Source organism: Topomyia yanbarensis, chromosome 2, assembly GCF_030247195.1.
Source record: "Topomyia yanbarensis strain Yona2022 chromosome 2, ASM3024719v1, whole genome shotgun sequence".
In the NCBI taxonomy this organism is placed as follows: Eukaryota; Metazoa; Arthropoda; class Insecta; order Diptera; family Culicidae; genus Topomyia; species Topomyia yanbarensis.
This window is the reverse complement of record NC_080671.1, coordinates 149164837-149183416: the sequence shown is the minus strand read 5'-3', so window position 1 is coordinate 149183416 and position 18580 is coordinate 149164837. Positions and strand designations below refer to the sequence as shown.

At 35.6% G+C, this 18580-nt stretch overlaps 2 protein-coding genes across 2 annotated transcripts; both read left to right on the top strand.

Annotated features, from left to right (window-relative positions):
* Positions 1 to 13872: 13872 nt before the first annotated feature.
* Positions 13873 to 15731, top strand: LOC131678322 (uncharacterized). Its single transcript, XM_058958384.1, has 4 exons — positions 13873 to 14802; positions 14890 to 15004; positions 15077 to 15201; positions 15258 to 15731. Exons 1-4 carry the CDS (start codon positions 14524 to 14526, stop codon positions 15582 to 15584), a joined length of 846 nt encoding a protein of 281 aa, XP_058814367.1. The 5' UTR covers positions 13873 to 14523; the 3' UTR covers positions 15585 to 15731.
* Positions 15732 to 16618: 887 nt separating this feature from the next.
* Positions 16619 to 18345, top strand: LOC131681704 (phosphatidylinositol glycan anchor biosynthesis class U protein). Its single transcript, XM_058962676.1, has 4 exons — positions 16619 to 16868; positions 16933 to 17566; positions 17620 to 17891; positions 17953 to 18345. Exons 1-4 carry the CDS (start codon positions 16745 to 16747, stop codon positions 18204 to 18206), a joined length of 1284 nt encoding a protein of 427 aa, XP_058818659.1. The 5' UTR covers positions 16619 to 16744; the 3' UTR covers positions 18207 to 18345.
* The last annotated feature ends 235 nt before the right edge of the window (positions 18346 to 18580 follow it).

Below are 18580 nucleotides of genomic sequence, written 5' to 3'. Positions count from 1 at the left end.
CTACTAACAAAATGAGATAACAGAACACTGAGTTAGTAACAATAATGAAACATGCTGATACAGAAAGGAAGGAGGAACTATTGCGTGTTATCGTTTTATGATAACGTCGTCGCTCTATTTGTTTATTTTTACTTTTTATACAAAACACGACAGGACAGAAGAAAAGAAGCTACTTACGGTAATTTTTAGGAAACTGAAGTCCCACGCATAACGAAAGAGACAGAGAGCGAAACAACAAAAAAGCAAAGAGTACCTTTAAAGCAATTAATTTAACTAAAAAGAAAAATATTTTTAACGAACACGTTTTCCGTGTAACAAATATGTGACAAACCAAGCGATTCATAAAATTGACAGTATGACGAGACCGCGGAGACGCTGCAAAGCGTACTATTCTAATTCCTAAGTGCTCAAAAAGAGAAAAAATGAAAGACGAAGCAAGATGGGAGTTTTTTTTTCGGAAGTACTTACCAAAAATACGCAAATCAGCGAAAGCAAGGGAAGGATATCTTCCCATATCTCAGGAACCAAAGTCGCCTCTCTCGGCTGTTTTGAGAGGAGACGGAGGCAAGACGAGAGCGGAGGTAATGTAAAATGAGCTGTAAAACACACAACTACGAATCAACAAACACGTTATTCTAAACACACAGCAAACAGCAACAACATATTCTTTTTTACTAAACAAACACGGAGCTGCTGGCAGAGGAGGTATAAAAAAGAAAACACAAAATCGTACTATACCAAACAACCAAAAGCAAACAACACATTACAAGAAACAGTAGAGCAGTAAAATAAAACTAATCCCCCTGTATTCTAACTGCGAAGAAAGAACGGAAGGAGTTGAAGGAAAAGGAGACTATTTGTTAGGGTAAAAACGAGTCGGGAGAAAGAAATACGAGATTCAAACAAAACACTGGCGAGCGAAGAACTGCGAAAAAATGTTAAAAATCTAAAAGATTACAACAATGCACTAATATTATTACAATTATTACAACAGACAACAAAAATACACTGAGAAAAACTATCGATGATGATAAATGCAGATAAGGAAAATTATAAAAATGCAAACTTTTTGTAATTGAAAAAGTATTGTAAACAAAAAAATAAAAAAAAATGAACAAAACATGTTCTCATTTTTTCTCTGCCTTATACTTACGGCTAGTTTACAGTTCGGAAAACGTGTCACGGGATTTGTGTCCCTGTGTATTTTAAATGGTGCTCGCGATTTCAAATCCCGTGAAGGGGATTGAGTCTACACAAAAATGACAATTTTCATGAAGTGTAAAACCCAATTGCGGGAAACACCACGGGATTTCAAAACTCCAAACACAAAAATCCGGCCGGGAACAATTCAACACAAATCGTTACCGACGGGGAAAATTGTATTTTTATTAGGTTTAAAATTCAGTGCTATTTTGATACTGTATGTTTTTTTTAGAAGCAGCAGAACTTTTGTTTTGACAGCTTCGAGAAATCTCGGCGAAAAGTTTTCCCTGATTAAATCCCGTGTTATGAATTTAAGCTTCATTCGCTAAGAAATTAGAAATACACTCAAGTTCTTTTTACGTCGTTTTTTTTGCGCGGTATTTTTTACGCGGATTTTGAAATTTACGCGGTTTTTGAAACTTACGCGGTTTTCATTTACGCGGATTTTGAAATTTACGCGATTTTCATTTACGCGGAATGTATCCCTCGCGTAAAAAAACCTGAGTGTACAATGGTCAGGGTAAATTTTCCTGTTATGGTAAATGTACCTATTTTGACCCTAGTCGATTTTTCAGAATTTCAAGGCGCGATTAATATTTTTAGTTGGTTTTCGTTTCTTATTTATATTGGAAACGAGTTAACGGTATGTATCAGTTGTTTATAGCTATTTATGCAAGAAATCTTTGTAATAAGGTGCTTCTTTTACAATACAGGTCAAAATCGATTGCCTGGGGCTTCGATTTCCCGGGGTACATGATTCGATTACTCGTATAGTAGTAAACAATAAAGTAAATATGTAAGATGGGGTTCGTCTGTTTCTTGACTCCAGTTTAATTTTCGTGGTGATGTCGCATATCACAGCTAATGTTTCTTTTAACCTTCATTCTAGTTAAAAGAGGGCGCGTTGTTCCTCCACAAAGAGATCCTTGTGCTTGTTCTTGTAGTATCATTTGGTTAACCAATGTACCGTGATTACTAGGCATGTATTCATTAGAAGCTCTCCCACTCATGATTGTCACCAGCGAAGGACTACCAAAGGTTACGTAGATGATGGGTTCCTAGCCACCTCAGCGAAAAGTATTGTTGGCGCCCTCTTCACGTAGCCGAACATCAATTTTTGCTTGAGCTACCCAAGAATTCAAATCGCCTCCAGGGACTGCCGGGTCTCTTATCTTGTTAATCCATTTCTTGACCAACTTTTTCTACTGCATATAGGGTTCCAAAACCATTTTTCCTTAGAACTGCTGGCATGCGTCATAAATCACGGTTTAATAGAAAAACTCTAGTAAGAGAACTGCGGAGAGAAAAACAGCATTTTTGGCAACGTATGCCCCGGCATTGTATGGCAACACGTCCAATGTTATAAGGATAGGCAATGTTCGATTGGATGCGTTTTTTGACAGCTAAACGCGAATCCAATCGATCCAGAATGGAGTCTCCGCAGTTCTCTTTCTAGAGTTTTTCTACGGTTTAACACAAATAGGTGTTTCTTTCGCTTCTAGCTGCTCGATATTCACCTTCCGATATAGTCAAATTGCACGAAAAAGGTTGTTGAAGGCAGTTTAAACTAGAAAGTTCTATCAGTTTTCAATAATATTGCAAAGCTACGAAAATATCTCCTTATATCTTTTTCATCATTAACAGAAACTATCCCAGGCAACACTGCTTCAGCGGAACCCGACTAGATTAGTTGTAATAACTTCTGCTCTACTGATAATATTTATAACTGTTAGTGCGCAAATGAAAGACATTAGTTCCAGTTATTAGCCTTACTTATCGACGTAAACATACGTCGTGTAAACCAAAAGTTATGAGTCATTTAGAAACTTATAGTCGTGCCATTGAATAGGTACATGATTCTATCAGCATCTTGAATAAATCAGAATCTTCAGCAGAATTCTATCTTCAGCAAAATGTCCACTAGACCTTTGAGAAGCATTTTCTAGAATCCTGCATCAAAATTCAGAGAAAAAACAGCGTAGAAATACGGATTTAATCTAAATTTTGAAATAGATTCCATTGGAATGCTAAGCAAACTTCGATCAGAATCCTGGAAAGTATCCAAACAAAATCCCAAGAAGCATGTCATACTCATCATTATCCCAAGAGAGTGCCAGAAACCGACCAAGCAAAGTAAGTATAATGACATTTTATGTGTCAAAAAGGCATACAGTAACCGTTATGCGTATTAGGAAAAAATTGTGGTTTTAGCGTATTTGGCAACATTGCCGTTAAAACCAATATTTTTCTACACCGAGCAAAAAGCACCTGAGAATTTCATAAGTCTCGACATATGAACCAGCCTTCTGACGATGCCATTGAACGCTTTAGAATGTCATAGGCAGGCTTATGAATTCATTTATCTTTATTCATGCACTCCATAGACGTACAGACAATGTATTTCATAAAACAGTCTTATGACTTCGCTCCAATACATGCGTTTAAGAATTTCATAAGTTTTTCTTATGAAATCCATATGAAATCTGTTATTGATTCTATAAAATTGTATTTTGTTTTTCGTAAACGTCACTTTTGTGAAAAGTTCATAATTGTTTCTTATGAATTCAGTACTGGCCTGCACGGCCAACCAGAAGCTAATAGTTTCAGGCCAGAACTTTTTGATTACCGCTGTTTCAAACAAAAGAAGTAAGATTTTTGTCAAATTGCTACAAAATTTTAAATAATTGTTTTTTATGTTATTGAATAAATTACTATGAGCATTAAATCAGTTTACATGGTTATGATTTTTACAGAAGATATCCGATTATTTGAAATGAAATAAGTTGTGCATATAATTAGTGTCTGACGCGTATTTTATGATTATCAAAATCATTTGAGAAGTAACAATCATTATCATTCAGTTGTCTAAGCCCAGTTTCCCACGAAATATTGACGAATCGTTGCTCATTATGTACAAATTTTACCATTTAGTAAGTTTTCTCTTCAATCTTCTGAAGGGATTTACACTTGGCAGTTCATTTGTCCCGAATTTAGTTCAACAAGATGACCACACTAATGAACTCATTATGAATGACGTTCATGTTTTACAATTCTCGGTGGTTTGTTTACTTTGTCAGTTGCGTGAGTTCGAGTGCAACGGGTTCCCATCTGTTAATTTCAAACTCACGTACTCCCATGTAAACAAACCACCGAAAATTGTTAAACGAAGTTCATCTGGCTCATTTTGGGGTTATGTCGGTTGGTGTAAAACCTAATATCCTCTAAAGGTTGATTTTTACTGTTGATTTTTTGTCTACTAAAAATGCTCGAGAAATGTCAGCCATGTTATATTTTTTATATAAATGTATAATAATATCCATAAAAAAAACTTATGACATTCATTCGAACATTGTAATGAATTTCATAAGACTGTTCTATGGAAATCATTATTTCTACTATATTTTCTGCTTATAAATATCAGCAATTTTCATAAATGGGCACCTATGGCGTTCATTCGGACATTTTCATAAATTTCATAAGACTGTCTTATGAAAATAATAAGAGATGGATTTGGAAAATTTCCCCTCCAAATCATAAGACAAACTTATAAAATCCATTTAAAATCCTTAGGTCTGAAAGTCATAAGACGTTTTTATGGAAATTCAAAGCAAATTTTGCTCAGTGTATAGATCCATTGAACAAATCCTTCAAAAATCATCTCGCTGATTGATTCTAGTGCTGACAGTACCAGATATATAATCCTACACTGAGCAAAATTTGCTTTGAATTTCCATAAAAACGTCTTATGACTTTCAGACATAAGGATTTTAAATGGATTTTATAAGTTTGTCTTATGATTTGGAGGGGAAATTTTCCAAATCCATCTCTTATTATTTTCATAAGACAGTCTTATGAAATTTATGAAAATGTCCGAATGAACGCCATAGGTGCCCATTTATGAAAATTGCTGATATTTATAAGCAGAAAATATAGTAGAAATAATGATTTCCATAGAACAGTCTTATGAAATTCATTACAATGTTCGAATGAATGTCATAAGTTTTTTTTATGGATATTATTATACATTTATATAAAAAATATAACATGGCTGACATTTCTCGAGCATTTTTAGTAGACAAAAAATCAACAGTAAAAATCAACCTTTAGAGGATATTAGGTTTTACACCAACCGACATAACCCCAAAATGAGCCAGATGAACTTCGTTTAACAATTTTCGGTGGTTTGTTTACATGGGAGTACGTGAGTTTGAAATTAACAGATGGGAACCCGTTGCACTCGAACTCACGCAACTGACAAAGTAAACAAACCACCGAGAATTGTAAAACATGAACGTCATTCATAATGAGTTCATTAGTGTGGTCATCTTGTTGAACTAAATTCGGGACAAATGAACTGCCAAGTGTAAATCCCTTCAGAAGATTGAAGAGAAAACTTACTAAATGGTAAAATTTGTACATAATGAGCAACGATTCGTCAATATTTCGTGGGAAACTGGGCTTAGACAACTGAATGATAATGATTGTTACTTCTCAAATGATTTTGATAATCATAAAATACGCGTCAGACACTAATTATATGCACAACTTATTTCATTTCAAATAATCGGATATCTTCTGTAAAAATCATAACCATGTAAACTGATTTAATGCTCATAGTAATTTATTCAATAACATAAAAAACAATTATTTAAAATTTTGTAGCAATTTGACAAAAATCTTACTTCTTTTGTTTGAAACAGCGGTAATCAAAAAGTTCTGGCCTGAAACTATTAGCTTCTGGTTGGCCGTGCAGGCCAGTACTGAATTCATAAGAAACAATTATGAACTTTTCACAAAAGTGACGTTTACGAAAAACAAAATACAATTTTATAGAATCAATAACAGATTTCATATGGATTTCATAAGAAAAACTTATGAAATTCTTAAACGCATGTATTGGAGCGAAGTCATAAGACTGTTTTATGAAATACATTGTCTGTACGTCTATGGAGTGCATGAATAAAGATAAATGAATTCATAAGCCTGCCTATGACATTCTAAAGCGTTCAATGGCATCGTCAGAAGGCTGGTTCATATGTCGAGACTTATGAAATTCTCAGGTGCTTTTTGCTCGGTGTAAGAAAAACTATTTTTTTAAACAATTCGTTAAAATTAAGATTTCTCATTGGTCTAGGGGTACTCCAAACGACACAATAATTTAGGTTATTATATATTGACTCTAGACAAACAAATTTGTTTTTGTTGTCCACTTTGTACACATATTTAAGAGGAGGTTAACCCTAGAGCCCCCGAAAAAAATCTATTGACTGCAACGAGGGGATCGTCACTTCAGAATAATGGTTAAATTCCATTCGATTTAGCATGAATTCGTATTTTAATCGGTAATTTTAGAAAATTTAAACAATTTTCTATCAAATCGAGTATTGCTAAAAAAAATCGAAAGAATTACAACAAATCTCGACAAACATATGATTACGGCCTAAAAGCCAACTGTCAAAAACCACTTTGAATGGAAATTCCGGACAAACCGTTACTAGCTGAACACAGTTCACAACAGATTATGAAAGAGAAAACTTTTCTCTTCCGTTTACTACCAACATTTGTGTTTGGCGTGTTTCGGTTTGTTCGAAAATTCCATACAAAATGGATTTTGACAATTGGCTTTTAGGCCGTAATCATATGTTTGTCGAGAAATTTACCCAATTCTCGACAAACATATGATTACGGCCTAAAAGCCAACTGTCAAAAACCACTTTGAATGGAAATTCCGGACAAACCGTTACTAGCTGAACACAGTTCACAACAGATTATGAAAGAGAAAACTTTTCTCTTCCGTTTACTACCAACATTTGTGTTTGGCGTGTTTCGGTTTGTTCGAAAATTCCATACAAAATGGATTTTGACAATTGGCTTTTAGGCCGTAATCATATGTTTGTCGAGAATTGATCTCAATCAATAATTTTGCTCGAATTTGGTCCAATTATATGTAACTGGCAACTCTGTATGCTCTATTTTTGGTCTTTCAATAATTCTGGCAACAAAATTTATGTTCTGATTTGTTGTTGCAGTTATGCTGCTGGCAATGCTTTGTTTTGATTTTATCGAGCACTGAAACTGTCAAAACGTGAATTTCGAGCATTTTTTTTATTTTTCATGACTATAGTCATGTCTGATGTCTGATTTCTGCAAATAATCGATTATCCGTTAATCGAATAATTCTAGACCTTTTATTCAAAACGACATATCTACAATGCGTGACTCTGTTTACTTTCTTTTCTGTTAATAATTCGATCGCTTTAACGCTTATCCCTCAACTCTTTGCATAATATGCTAGTCAAAACCACCGTCTTTCGATCTGTAAAATAAGTGAAAAGTACTATAGTGACGCCGTAAAAATCGAAAGAGAAAGTAAACAAAGAGAGTCACTCATTGTAGATGTCTTTTTGAAAAAACGCTCAAGAATTTTTGAGAGCTTGATTATTTCATTCGATTAATCAACCATGATAATTGATTAAAATCAATAATCGATTACTTAGTAAATCTTAGTTTGTCAACCAAAAAAAATGTCACAGGACACATTTTGAAAAATTGGGAGAAGTCATGTCATAATTTTTTGTTCTGCGATTTGCTGCGAAAGCTTGTAATCGATTATTGATTTTTCGACTATTTTAGAAATTAATCGATTATTTGCGTTAATCGAGTAAAAACAGACATCACTATTCATGACACATTACAAACCATCCTCGGTCATTCCAAACCATTATCAAATAATGTTGGAAATTCGAATCCATTCTGAACTAATTTGCCGCCGTCATTTTTTTGCCGCCCAACCCGCCCTTAAATCGCCCACGGAATGCACCATTCAATCGCCCTTAATTGCCCAATATGAAAATTAAAAATAATACTTATTTTCGGATTCATTATCTACTCACATATACTTACCAGTATACTAGGTAATCACCACCCAACTATAGGAAGAATCAATGGTGAAATTGGTATCAACGTTGTTGGTATTGCACTTCAAAACTTATCGCAATCTGACGTTCATTAGGACTTTAGGTCAGAGATCTTGTTCTACTATACATACACATACACATACACGATTCCACAATTTCCCACATTCGTTGGCTAAATGAAGTGCACTAGAAAAACAAAGTGTAAGTGAAAACACACCAATTGTTCAAAAAACAATTTTAATAACAAAATGAGATACAAGAATGCATCGTTGATTTTTAAACCACCTTTTCGAGCTACGATTTTGAAAACAAAACATTTTAGAATAGCAGGAAACACAAAATGGCAAAGTTTTTGTTCGCTAAAAGCGAATAAATTTTGTTGAGTTTGCATCAGTTGGAAATTTCAACAATCCAAGATGCTGAAAGCTCACAGCCTCGAATTCAATGCTCAATCCTCAAATTAGGCCATCCAGACAATTCCAGACTTTTTCGAAAATTATTACAGACTTCTTGGAAAAACACTTGGCATTCCTGCTTTTTCCATCAAATTTATTGTAAAAACGAGGACACTGGTAGCCATGCTAACCTTCCAGCTACTAAATGTAAGAAGAAGTTTGTTTTTAACACTTTTCTATGTCAATAATTTGTCAGGTCGAAGGAGTTGCACTTTTGATCACACTTTTGATTCATCACACTTTCATACTGTGCAGTTCGATTTGGTGGGAACTGTGCAATATGTTCGTTCGCCTTTTTTTAATGGGATAGATTTCAAAAAATATTACCTGCCATCCCTGGACCAGACCGACCCCAGTTAAGCTCAGCCGGAAATGAACTGGAATTCTGGCTGGCGCCAGTTCGTATTCCGGCTCCAGTGACACAACCGATTCACGCTCGTAAAAAGTTACTCAGATTCTGAGTACTTTTAACTCAGTTTTGAATGATGTTCGTAAACGTCAAAAATTGAGTTGTCATGTATAATATCTCTGAGTAACTCTGACTCTATTTTTGGGTATTACACAAGAAACCGTTTTGGAGTTACCAAACGGAAAAGCCGTTTCTCGCCAAGTTAAAAATTCCAAGCGTCATCCGCCATTTTCCATTAGTAGGTACACGCTCGTTTAGTTATCGCTCATCACTTTTTCACAAATAAAAATTTGTTCAAATATTTATAATAGTTGAAGCTAGAGTTGTAGTGTGTAAAATACATTTTAATTGAAAGAGTGGATTTGAACAACCAGCATGCAGAAGATTTCGGAAGAGGTGGATGCTGAAACTGCAATGAAGTTGCGAGGTAATATTCACGTTATATTATATATATATATATATATATATATATATATATATATATATATATATATATATATATATATATATATATATATATATATATATATATATATATATATATATATATATATATATATATATATATATATATATATATATATATATATATATATACATATATATATATATATATATATATATATATATATATATATATATATATATATATATATATATATATATATATATATATATATATATATATATATATATATATATATATATATATATATATATATATATATATATATATATATATATATATATATATATATACTGGAAAAAAAGTGTAAGGTTTCAGGTTTCTCATGCCATGTGCCAAATTGTGGGAAGATGATTCCTGGACACGTGGATGAATTGAAGGAACACTTCCGGTTGGTACACAATTTGAACACCAGCAAAGCAGCCGCTCAACCTTTCCTTTGTTCAGAATGTGGTTCACTGTACCAGAGGTTTAAGAGCTTGAAACGGCACATAGAGAGTGTTCATCCACTAATTACAGAAAATTCTACAAATATTTCATACGACCATGACGCTGTTGAACAAATTCAAAATAATCATCCGGAAAATATGCTCGTAGATGATGATTATCTGTTGAGAATAACGAATACTATATTCTTTAAAACGGCGCCGTCGTTGGATGAAATTACTAAGAAAATTAGTAAATTCGCCACAGATTTGCGAAAAGATGTATCTCTTCCCGAGACAAAAATCAAAAAGTTCTTACAGGTTACCTCGAATCTTATAGAAGATTACGAGTGTTACATGTTGAATCTATTCAGAGAATTTTTGAAATCGAAGTCGATCCCATTAAACGATACCGACGCTTTGAAATTTATAAACGACGCATCTTTGGATGGAATTTTTGCAGACGTAGCTTCTCCAAAAGACAACCTAGCATATTTGTCTGGAGTTGCGGGTTGTGCTGTGCCAAACCCTAGGGAAGAAGTCTTGGGAAGAACTAGAATCACTAAAACTGTCCCCGCGATTACCAAACTAGGCAAAAGAAAAAGTGTACAAATAGTGAAAGACGTTGCTCACTATATTCCACTAACCAGCATTTTAGCACTGGTTATGAAGAATCCCGGAGCTCGCAAGATGATAGCAGAAGAAGCAGTGAATGACGATATCTTGTGCGGTTTCAAAGATGGTCAACGTTTCAAAACACATCCATTCCTGACACGGTTTCCCGATGCATTACGACTCTCGCTTCATCTGGACGATGTCGAATATCTGAACCCTTTGGGATCACGCAAATCAAAAAAAAAACTTACCAATTTCAGTGTTAAAATTGAGAATCTCCACCCCGCAATTAATTCATCCTCCAACAGGATATATCTAACGCTTACAGTTCGCTCAAGAGATGTAAAAAAATATGGCTACAATAACGTTATGAAACCGCTGATTCAAGATTTGCGTGAGCTTGAATCAGATGATGGTGTTGTAGTACAATATGGGAGTGAAAAGTTTACGATGAGGGCAGTTCTAGTGTATGTTTTGGGGGACACGCTGGCAATTCATGAAATTTTCGAGTTAATGGGGCCCCAATCAAGTCTATTCTGTAGAATGTGCTATGCGACGCGTACTGCACTTCATTGTGGAAACATTGGTGATACCTTCCCTCATCGCACTGAAGAAAGCATACAAGGTGATTTAAATGCTCTTCAAAGCGGAACTAAAACACCTTCACAATGCGGAATCATTCGAAAATCAGCACTGAATGAAGTTAAATATTTCAACATAGCGGAAAATAACACGTTTGATCCAATGCATGATCTTTTGGAAGGCGTCGTCATGGTCGTAATCAAATGTGTTTTGAACGAAGCTGTAAATATCCATAAAGTGATAACGATTAGTCAAGTCAACCAAATTATACAGCATTACGAATACGGTATAACTGAATCGGCTGATAAACCTACCGCTAATTTTACTTGCGAGAAGTTAAAAGCACGTGGACATGCTATTCCTCAGTCAGCTTCGCAATGTTGGCTTCTCCTTCGAGCATTCCCTTTTATGTTCAACCAGATTCTCGGATTTAATTCAAATTTATCATCATTGCTTAGAGCTCTCATGAAAATAACTTATTATAGTTTCTCCAATAAGCTAACATTGAATCAGATTAACGATCTGGAAAACGAAATCGAATGTTTTTACAAGTTGTTCAAATCCTGCTTCCCTGCCATCAACCCTACCAATAAATTCCATCACATCTCTCATTATCCCTACATAATTCGTCAGGATGGGCCAGTTGTTAATCATAGTTGCTTACGCTTCGAAGCGAAATTCAAGGAGTCGAAATCCCAAGCGAAGACATGCAACAATTTCATCAATTTAACAAACAGCTTTGCTAAGCGCCTGAATCTAGCACAGATAACCACTATTCTTGACCATTCATACGAAATTGGTACGGTAGATATCGTTTCGTCAAAGCACATACACAAAAAATCTCTAAGTAATTTACTCCTGATCCGGGATCTACCAGATTCAATCAAATATATAAACCATATGAAAATAAATAACACAAGCTTTCGGCCGGGACTGATAGCGAAATACCAAGTATGCAACGAAATGTCCTATGGTTTGATAATAGATATATTGCAATCGGATAATCAAATTGTTTGCCTAATACAGCATCTCGAATGCGAATATTGTTTACAATACAACAGTTACAAACTCAAAACTGACAGTCAAGTTATTCGCATATCACACAAGAACTTGCAAACGAAAAAAACATACAACTTATGGAGTATATACGGAGATTCAGAAGAAAACTACTATATAAGTTTGAAATATGTAGATAGTTAGTAGGGAAATAAACTTGGAAATAAATTTATAATAAAATAAACAACAATCAAGAAGGTAGTGCAAACAACTTGAGATGTCACTTTAAACCTTTATATATACTTATTCGCTCTTTTCAGCCCAAAAAATAAACGATCAGAACCTAGTTCTGCTCAACGATGCCGACCTAGTTGAAATGGGGATAATCGAAAAAGGATCCCGTCTAACAATTCTTAACATAATAAAAAACTATAGTTCTGAAGCTAATCCGACCAAAGATAAAATTGATGAGACTTCCACTAATGTTCAAAATTTGGTAAACTTTCTACTATAATTACTGTAAGCGCTTGTCGTACTATACATATTTAACGTTTTCAGATTAACCGTTCGACATTCGAAGATGACGCAAAATTCCGAATGAAAATTTTGTATCCAATTTTGGATCAAGGGATCGTACCAGATAAGGACGGTTTAAATCATCTTACACGAGTCGCATGCAAGCAAATGGAGACTCAAATAATGGACGGTCAAAGGCAAGTAGAAAGTTTTATTTGTTACTCTACTAGTGCATCAAACTATGAACACTCCTTAAAGTGTGATAGAATGAATTGTTTACATTGAACCGCACGAGTCTCTCCGCTAGAGCTACCTTGCGGCGAAATGCGCAATGCCTATACATATTTATAGGGCTTACGGCCAATTTCTTTATCCTCGCTTAAATTTTAAACCGGGTTCACCAGTACGTTTAAACCTGGTTAAGACGTTAGGCGAGAATGAAGAAATCGGCCCTTAGTAGTCCTTCGAGCAAATATGCAGGTGATCTAACACTGTCTATGAGCAGAGAAAAGCAATGCCTTTCGTTGTGAAGCTTCTATTTCAAAAAACATCGTAGTCAATCAGTATCATGCATTATTACTTCATTGAGCCTATGAAACTATGAAGTATGCATAGTAATGAAGCACGGCCAAACAACTTCACTTCTGATTATAAATATAAAGAAATGTATGAAACACAGTACAAACTGCTAGAGGAAACCACATAGTTATCAGTTCTTCGCATCCTGATTTCAATATTGACCATTCTTTACACATCTTCAATCTGGTTCGATTTATAAACTTCGGCATAAGAACGTACATGCGTCTTTGACGGTGGTACTTAGAAAGCGTAATTCGTCATGTTCCGGCACAAAATTATAAAGACGACCGACGACGACGAATTATAATAACTTAAACATTTAAACCAACAGAATTTAAAGGTATACAATTTCTGTTTATAGCGAGCGTGTTTATTTGTTTACATATACAGTTCAATCGTAAATCGACCAAAGGGTCTAACTAAGCCGCAATGTCGTTGAATCGAGCAACAGCGATGCCAGATTTACAGACTGTGGACAGATTTGCTGCACTGAGAAACAAAAATATGCAGAATTAGCATACTTTCATTCCCGTCTCTTTTGCTGTAATTCTCGACGAACATATGATTACGGCCTAAAAGCCAACCGTCAAAATCCACTTTGAATGGAAATTCCAGACAAACCGTTACTAGTCGAACACAGCTCACAACAGTTTATGAAAGAGAAAACTTTTCTCTTTCGTTTACTACCAACATCTGTGATTGGCGTGTAACGGTTTGTCCGGAATTTCCATTCAAAGTGGATTTTGACAGTTGGCTTTTAGGCCGTAATCATATGTTTGTCGAGAATTTTCATGCATTTTCTAGCATATACTTCTAGTAAATATTCAATGAGTGGATAGACCGAATACGTCCAATGCACAAAATTTGCAGCAGAAGAAACGAGAGGCAGATCAAAAAGTATGATATCGGTGATTAAAAAAAAGTTCTGCGTATGCCTGGTCCAGACATTTACAGACTTTTAAAACAGTAATAAACTGACCGATTTTCTTCAGAAAATAATAGATGTGTCCCAGCATGCAAAGAATTACGAATCAAATACCGTTCATACTTTTACCATTTAGATTTTTTTTAAGAAATTTAGAACTTAATCTTTCACGGAATCTTTTTGGTCTTTTTCGGAGTAACGAACCAATGATCTCTAAATGCGCAGGTATCCTTCTGTTGATCAACAGCATGCGGCAGCTGTTCAAATCGTAAAATTATTTCCACAACTTAGTAATACGCGAGTCACACCAACTGCTCCTGATGAGGTTTGTTATTCTATGCTTATATAATTTCTCTAATATAATTATAATTATTTTCATGCTAGTCATTTTTCTTTTGGCGCAACGGAGGCAAGGAAAAGGGTGCTCATACTGGCATGATATTTCATCGCATCCGGAATGTCATCAAACAGCTACCTGCAGGAACACATAAATATAATCGAGGAACTATGCCTGTAGAAGAGTCCGTTTCAACTGAACTTGTAGAGCGGGCTCAATTGCTCCGAGTAATGCTTGCATCGGCATCAGTAGCAGAACATATTTGTGATGAAATGGACCGATGCTTTCCAGTCCTCAAACTGTTATTAAAAGAAAAGAAACCCGTTAATGATATCTTGGATATGTTTCCACACCTGTGTTCATATGAAGGATTGGTGGTAACATGTTTATTTTTTATTATTTACTATTTCACTTTATGGTATTCACGGAACATATGAATATTTATATCATATCACTTTTTCTAGATTCGTCAAATGTTTGAGAGATTGTATCCTAACAGAACAGAAGGTCTCAAAATCGAGGATGTCTTCTCTCAGTGTCTATCTTATTCACCGTCCAGATTCTCTAGAGTAGAAGATGGTGAGATATATTTTTTTTTAATTTAGCCCAAAGGTCTGTCATAAAATTTTAAATTTGTAAAACTATTCACAGATCACATTCGAGGATGCTTGAGAATAATTTCTCATATGCCAATTCGCGGACAAAAAAGAACGCTGGTAGGCTGTCCAACTGTAGGCGAAGAACATTCGGCTTCAATTTTAATTCGTTGGATTGGGGTAAATGCAATATAATATACATAAGGTTAGATGTAATGATTTTATATCATCATTAGGAGTGCTTAGATACATACGTGGCATCCCCCGCAACTGATTCCAAACTACACATGGTGTGCGTAGCAAGCCCGATGAAAAGAGGAAATTATGCCGTCATTTGTGAGAAAAAAGTTATATTCGAGACTAACAATTCTATTCATGCAGTGGAAATTTTATTCAAATGCTACGCAGTTCTCGGAGTGGAGGTGCCACCTAATTTTAGAATGTTTTGGGACTTTCTGGCATGTGCCATATATAATATAATTCCGCACAGTCAGAGGACAACTGTGAATAGACTCGTCCAAACTTTTATTGAAGTTTCCCGCGCACGTATTGACAACAAATAAAAGGACAACTTTTTTATACAATACTTACTAAAAACCATAAAATTTAATAAACAGAAGTTTCTTTAATTATTATTGTAAAAATATTCCATAAGAAAAGAAAGACTGCATTGTGTTGTATCCAAAACAAAATTTTGACGGCCAATTTCTTCACTGGATGTAAACCGGTTTAGTTCCAGTTCAAATGCAACAATCGATCATGAACCAATTTAAATAGGAATCGGTTGTTGCATTTCTTCTTACAGAAACCATTCAGAATTGCAAGTCATAATCCGGATGTTTCTCAGTAAAGTTCAGTCAGAAATGAGCCGGAATTCCGGCTGGCTCCAGTCAGTATTCCGGCTCCAGTGACACAACCTATTCTAACTAGAATCGGTTGTGTCACTGGAGCCGGAATACTGACTGGAAACAGCTGGAATTCCGGCTCATTTCCGGCTGAACTTTACTGGGTTTTAATGAAATATTGCACTCATAAATTGGGTAATATTCTACCCAAAAACTGAGGAATTACAACTGGCTTTGTTGTCTACTCAAAAATTGGGTAAGCTTCTGCTCATAATATGAGTAAAAATCGATCAATTTTTGGTTTTGTTGAAGTTCTACTGAACCCAAAATTTGAGTAATGTTCAACTCAAAGTCTGCGTAATAATTACTTAATTTTTGGTTTTGTTAAATTTGTACTGAACTCAAAATTTGAGCAATGTTGAACTCAAAATCTGAGTACTAGTGAAGCACTTTTGGGTTTAGTGTAGATAATATTGTACTCAAAAACCGAGTAATAATTACTCAGTTTTTGGTTCATGCTGGCTTACTCAAATTTGAGTAACTCCGGAATTACTCAATTTAAGGGTTGTTCCACTTTATCTGGAAATGGGTGGGATTAAACTCATTTTTGAGTAACTTTTTACGAGCGTGATAGTTAGAATCGGTTGTGTCACTAGAACCGGAATACGAAGTGGAACCAGCCAGAATTCCAGTTCATTTCCGGCTGAACTTTACTGGGATGCAGTAACTAAACAGCTTTTTTTCTTTTCAATTTTCTTTCAACCGTACGGAAGGCTGTCAAAAAAATAAACAACTTTCGTTTTCGGACTGCTTGTAATGGTTATGCCGGCATGTAAAATTTAGAACCTAATTGCAGCACAAAGAGTAAGCGTAAAACGATGAAATGGTTAATGTGTATTGTACTCGGTGCCGTTGTGCGATATCTGCTGATAAACTCCGATTACGCCGTCACTATTCAAAACCGGGTTGAAATTGCCACTCCCATCAACTCGTGGAAGAGAGGTCAGTATGGTTTACAAGTCAGTCAACCTAGATTTTTTGACAACAAATAATTGTTTTCTTGCAGCTACCGAAGGTGCTCATCTGTATGCCAATGGTATAAACCCGTATGAAGGTGATCTGTACCATCAAAATCCATTCATTCTCGTTTCGGTCTGGTACTTTCTGCAAAAAGCCTCCACGTTTATAGGCGTGGTATTTATTCAGCTAGAAGTGGGAACAATGTTTATGCTTAAGATGGCTACGACGGTATTTATCACTGAGTTGTATCGGAAGCAGAAGACAAAACAAAATACCGACGCCAAAGGAACGGCTGAGCTTCAAATTTTAGAGAAAGATTTGGAAAGTATTCCGTTTTACGTAGCGTTAGCGTACATGTTCAATCCGTACACGATCCTGAACTGCGTCGGTCAAACCACAACAGTTATGAGTAACTTTCTGCTTGCATTGTTCCTCTTGGGAATGTCGTACAGGCTTAGACTTATTGCTTGCGTTGCTCTGGCGTTGGAAACGCAGATGAACATTTATCCGTGTGTGCTGATCATTCCTGCGGCATTGTTCATTGCGGAACATCATAAAAATAGATGGTTAAGCGTAGTAAACACTTGCTTGACTTTCATAGCTGCTCTTTTGTGGTTGAATTACGCCTCCTACAAGATTATGGGTGATTGGAGCTTCGTAGATGCAACATACGGATTCATGTATGCAGTAGTTATTTGTTTTGAGCCATTGATTGTTTATTTTTTTATTGCAGATTCAATTGTCGCGATCTCCAGCCAAACATCGGCTTATTTTGGTACTTTTTTACGGAAATGTTTGACCATTTCCGAACGTTGTTTCTATACACATTCCAAATAAACGCGACGGTTCTGTACCTATTTCCGTTGACATTTAAACTACATAAGGAACCCGTTATGCTTCTCACAATGTTGCTAGCACTAGGCGTTGTGTTCCGTCCCTATCCCTGTGTGGGTGATATCAGCATGTACCTATCGCTACTGCCTTTATGGAAATCAATTTCCAAATGTGAGTTTGGTGATACTTTTGTTATTGTATATTTTTGATACTATTTATTTACTTTGAGCAGTCATGGGTCACAATTTCATCGTGGGAGCAACGATGCTAGTCACCAGTATTTTAGGGCCAACGGTTTGGTACCTATGGATATACGCTAACTCAGCGAACGCAAATTTTTTTTTCGGAGTGACGTTAGTCTTCTGCACGGCGCAGATTTTTCTCATCACCGATATTTTCTTTGCATACATCAAGCGGGAATTTTGCCTCAAAAATGGTTTGCAGGTCACCATTGATGGGAAGGAGGCGAGAATAGCGTTGGAGTAAAAGCGCACAGCGAACGATGGACTAGGGCGAATGACCCATCGAGGTTAATGCCCCAATAAACAATACAATAGAATACAAACGAAGGGCTGTAACCTTTTTAAGTCATTGTGTAAAAATAAACTAGGATGAATCTGTCCAAGCTTAGCGTTTCCTTTGTGGGTTTCTGGACCAACTGCAATAATTGGGTAAAGAATTGAAAAGGCTACAACGACCAATAAGTTTCAACATAAGTGGGTATCTCATGTCATTTTCGTTTTTGACAGTGCACTACCCCGGTGTAGTCGGTGCTACCTTCATTCAAACTTGGGTGTAATCAGTCCATCTCTTTTTTGTATTACACCGGTGAACATCAGGTAAAAACGAAAATGCTATTA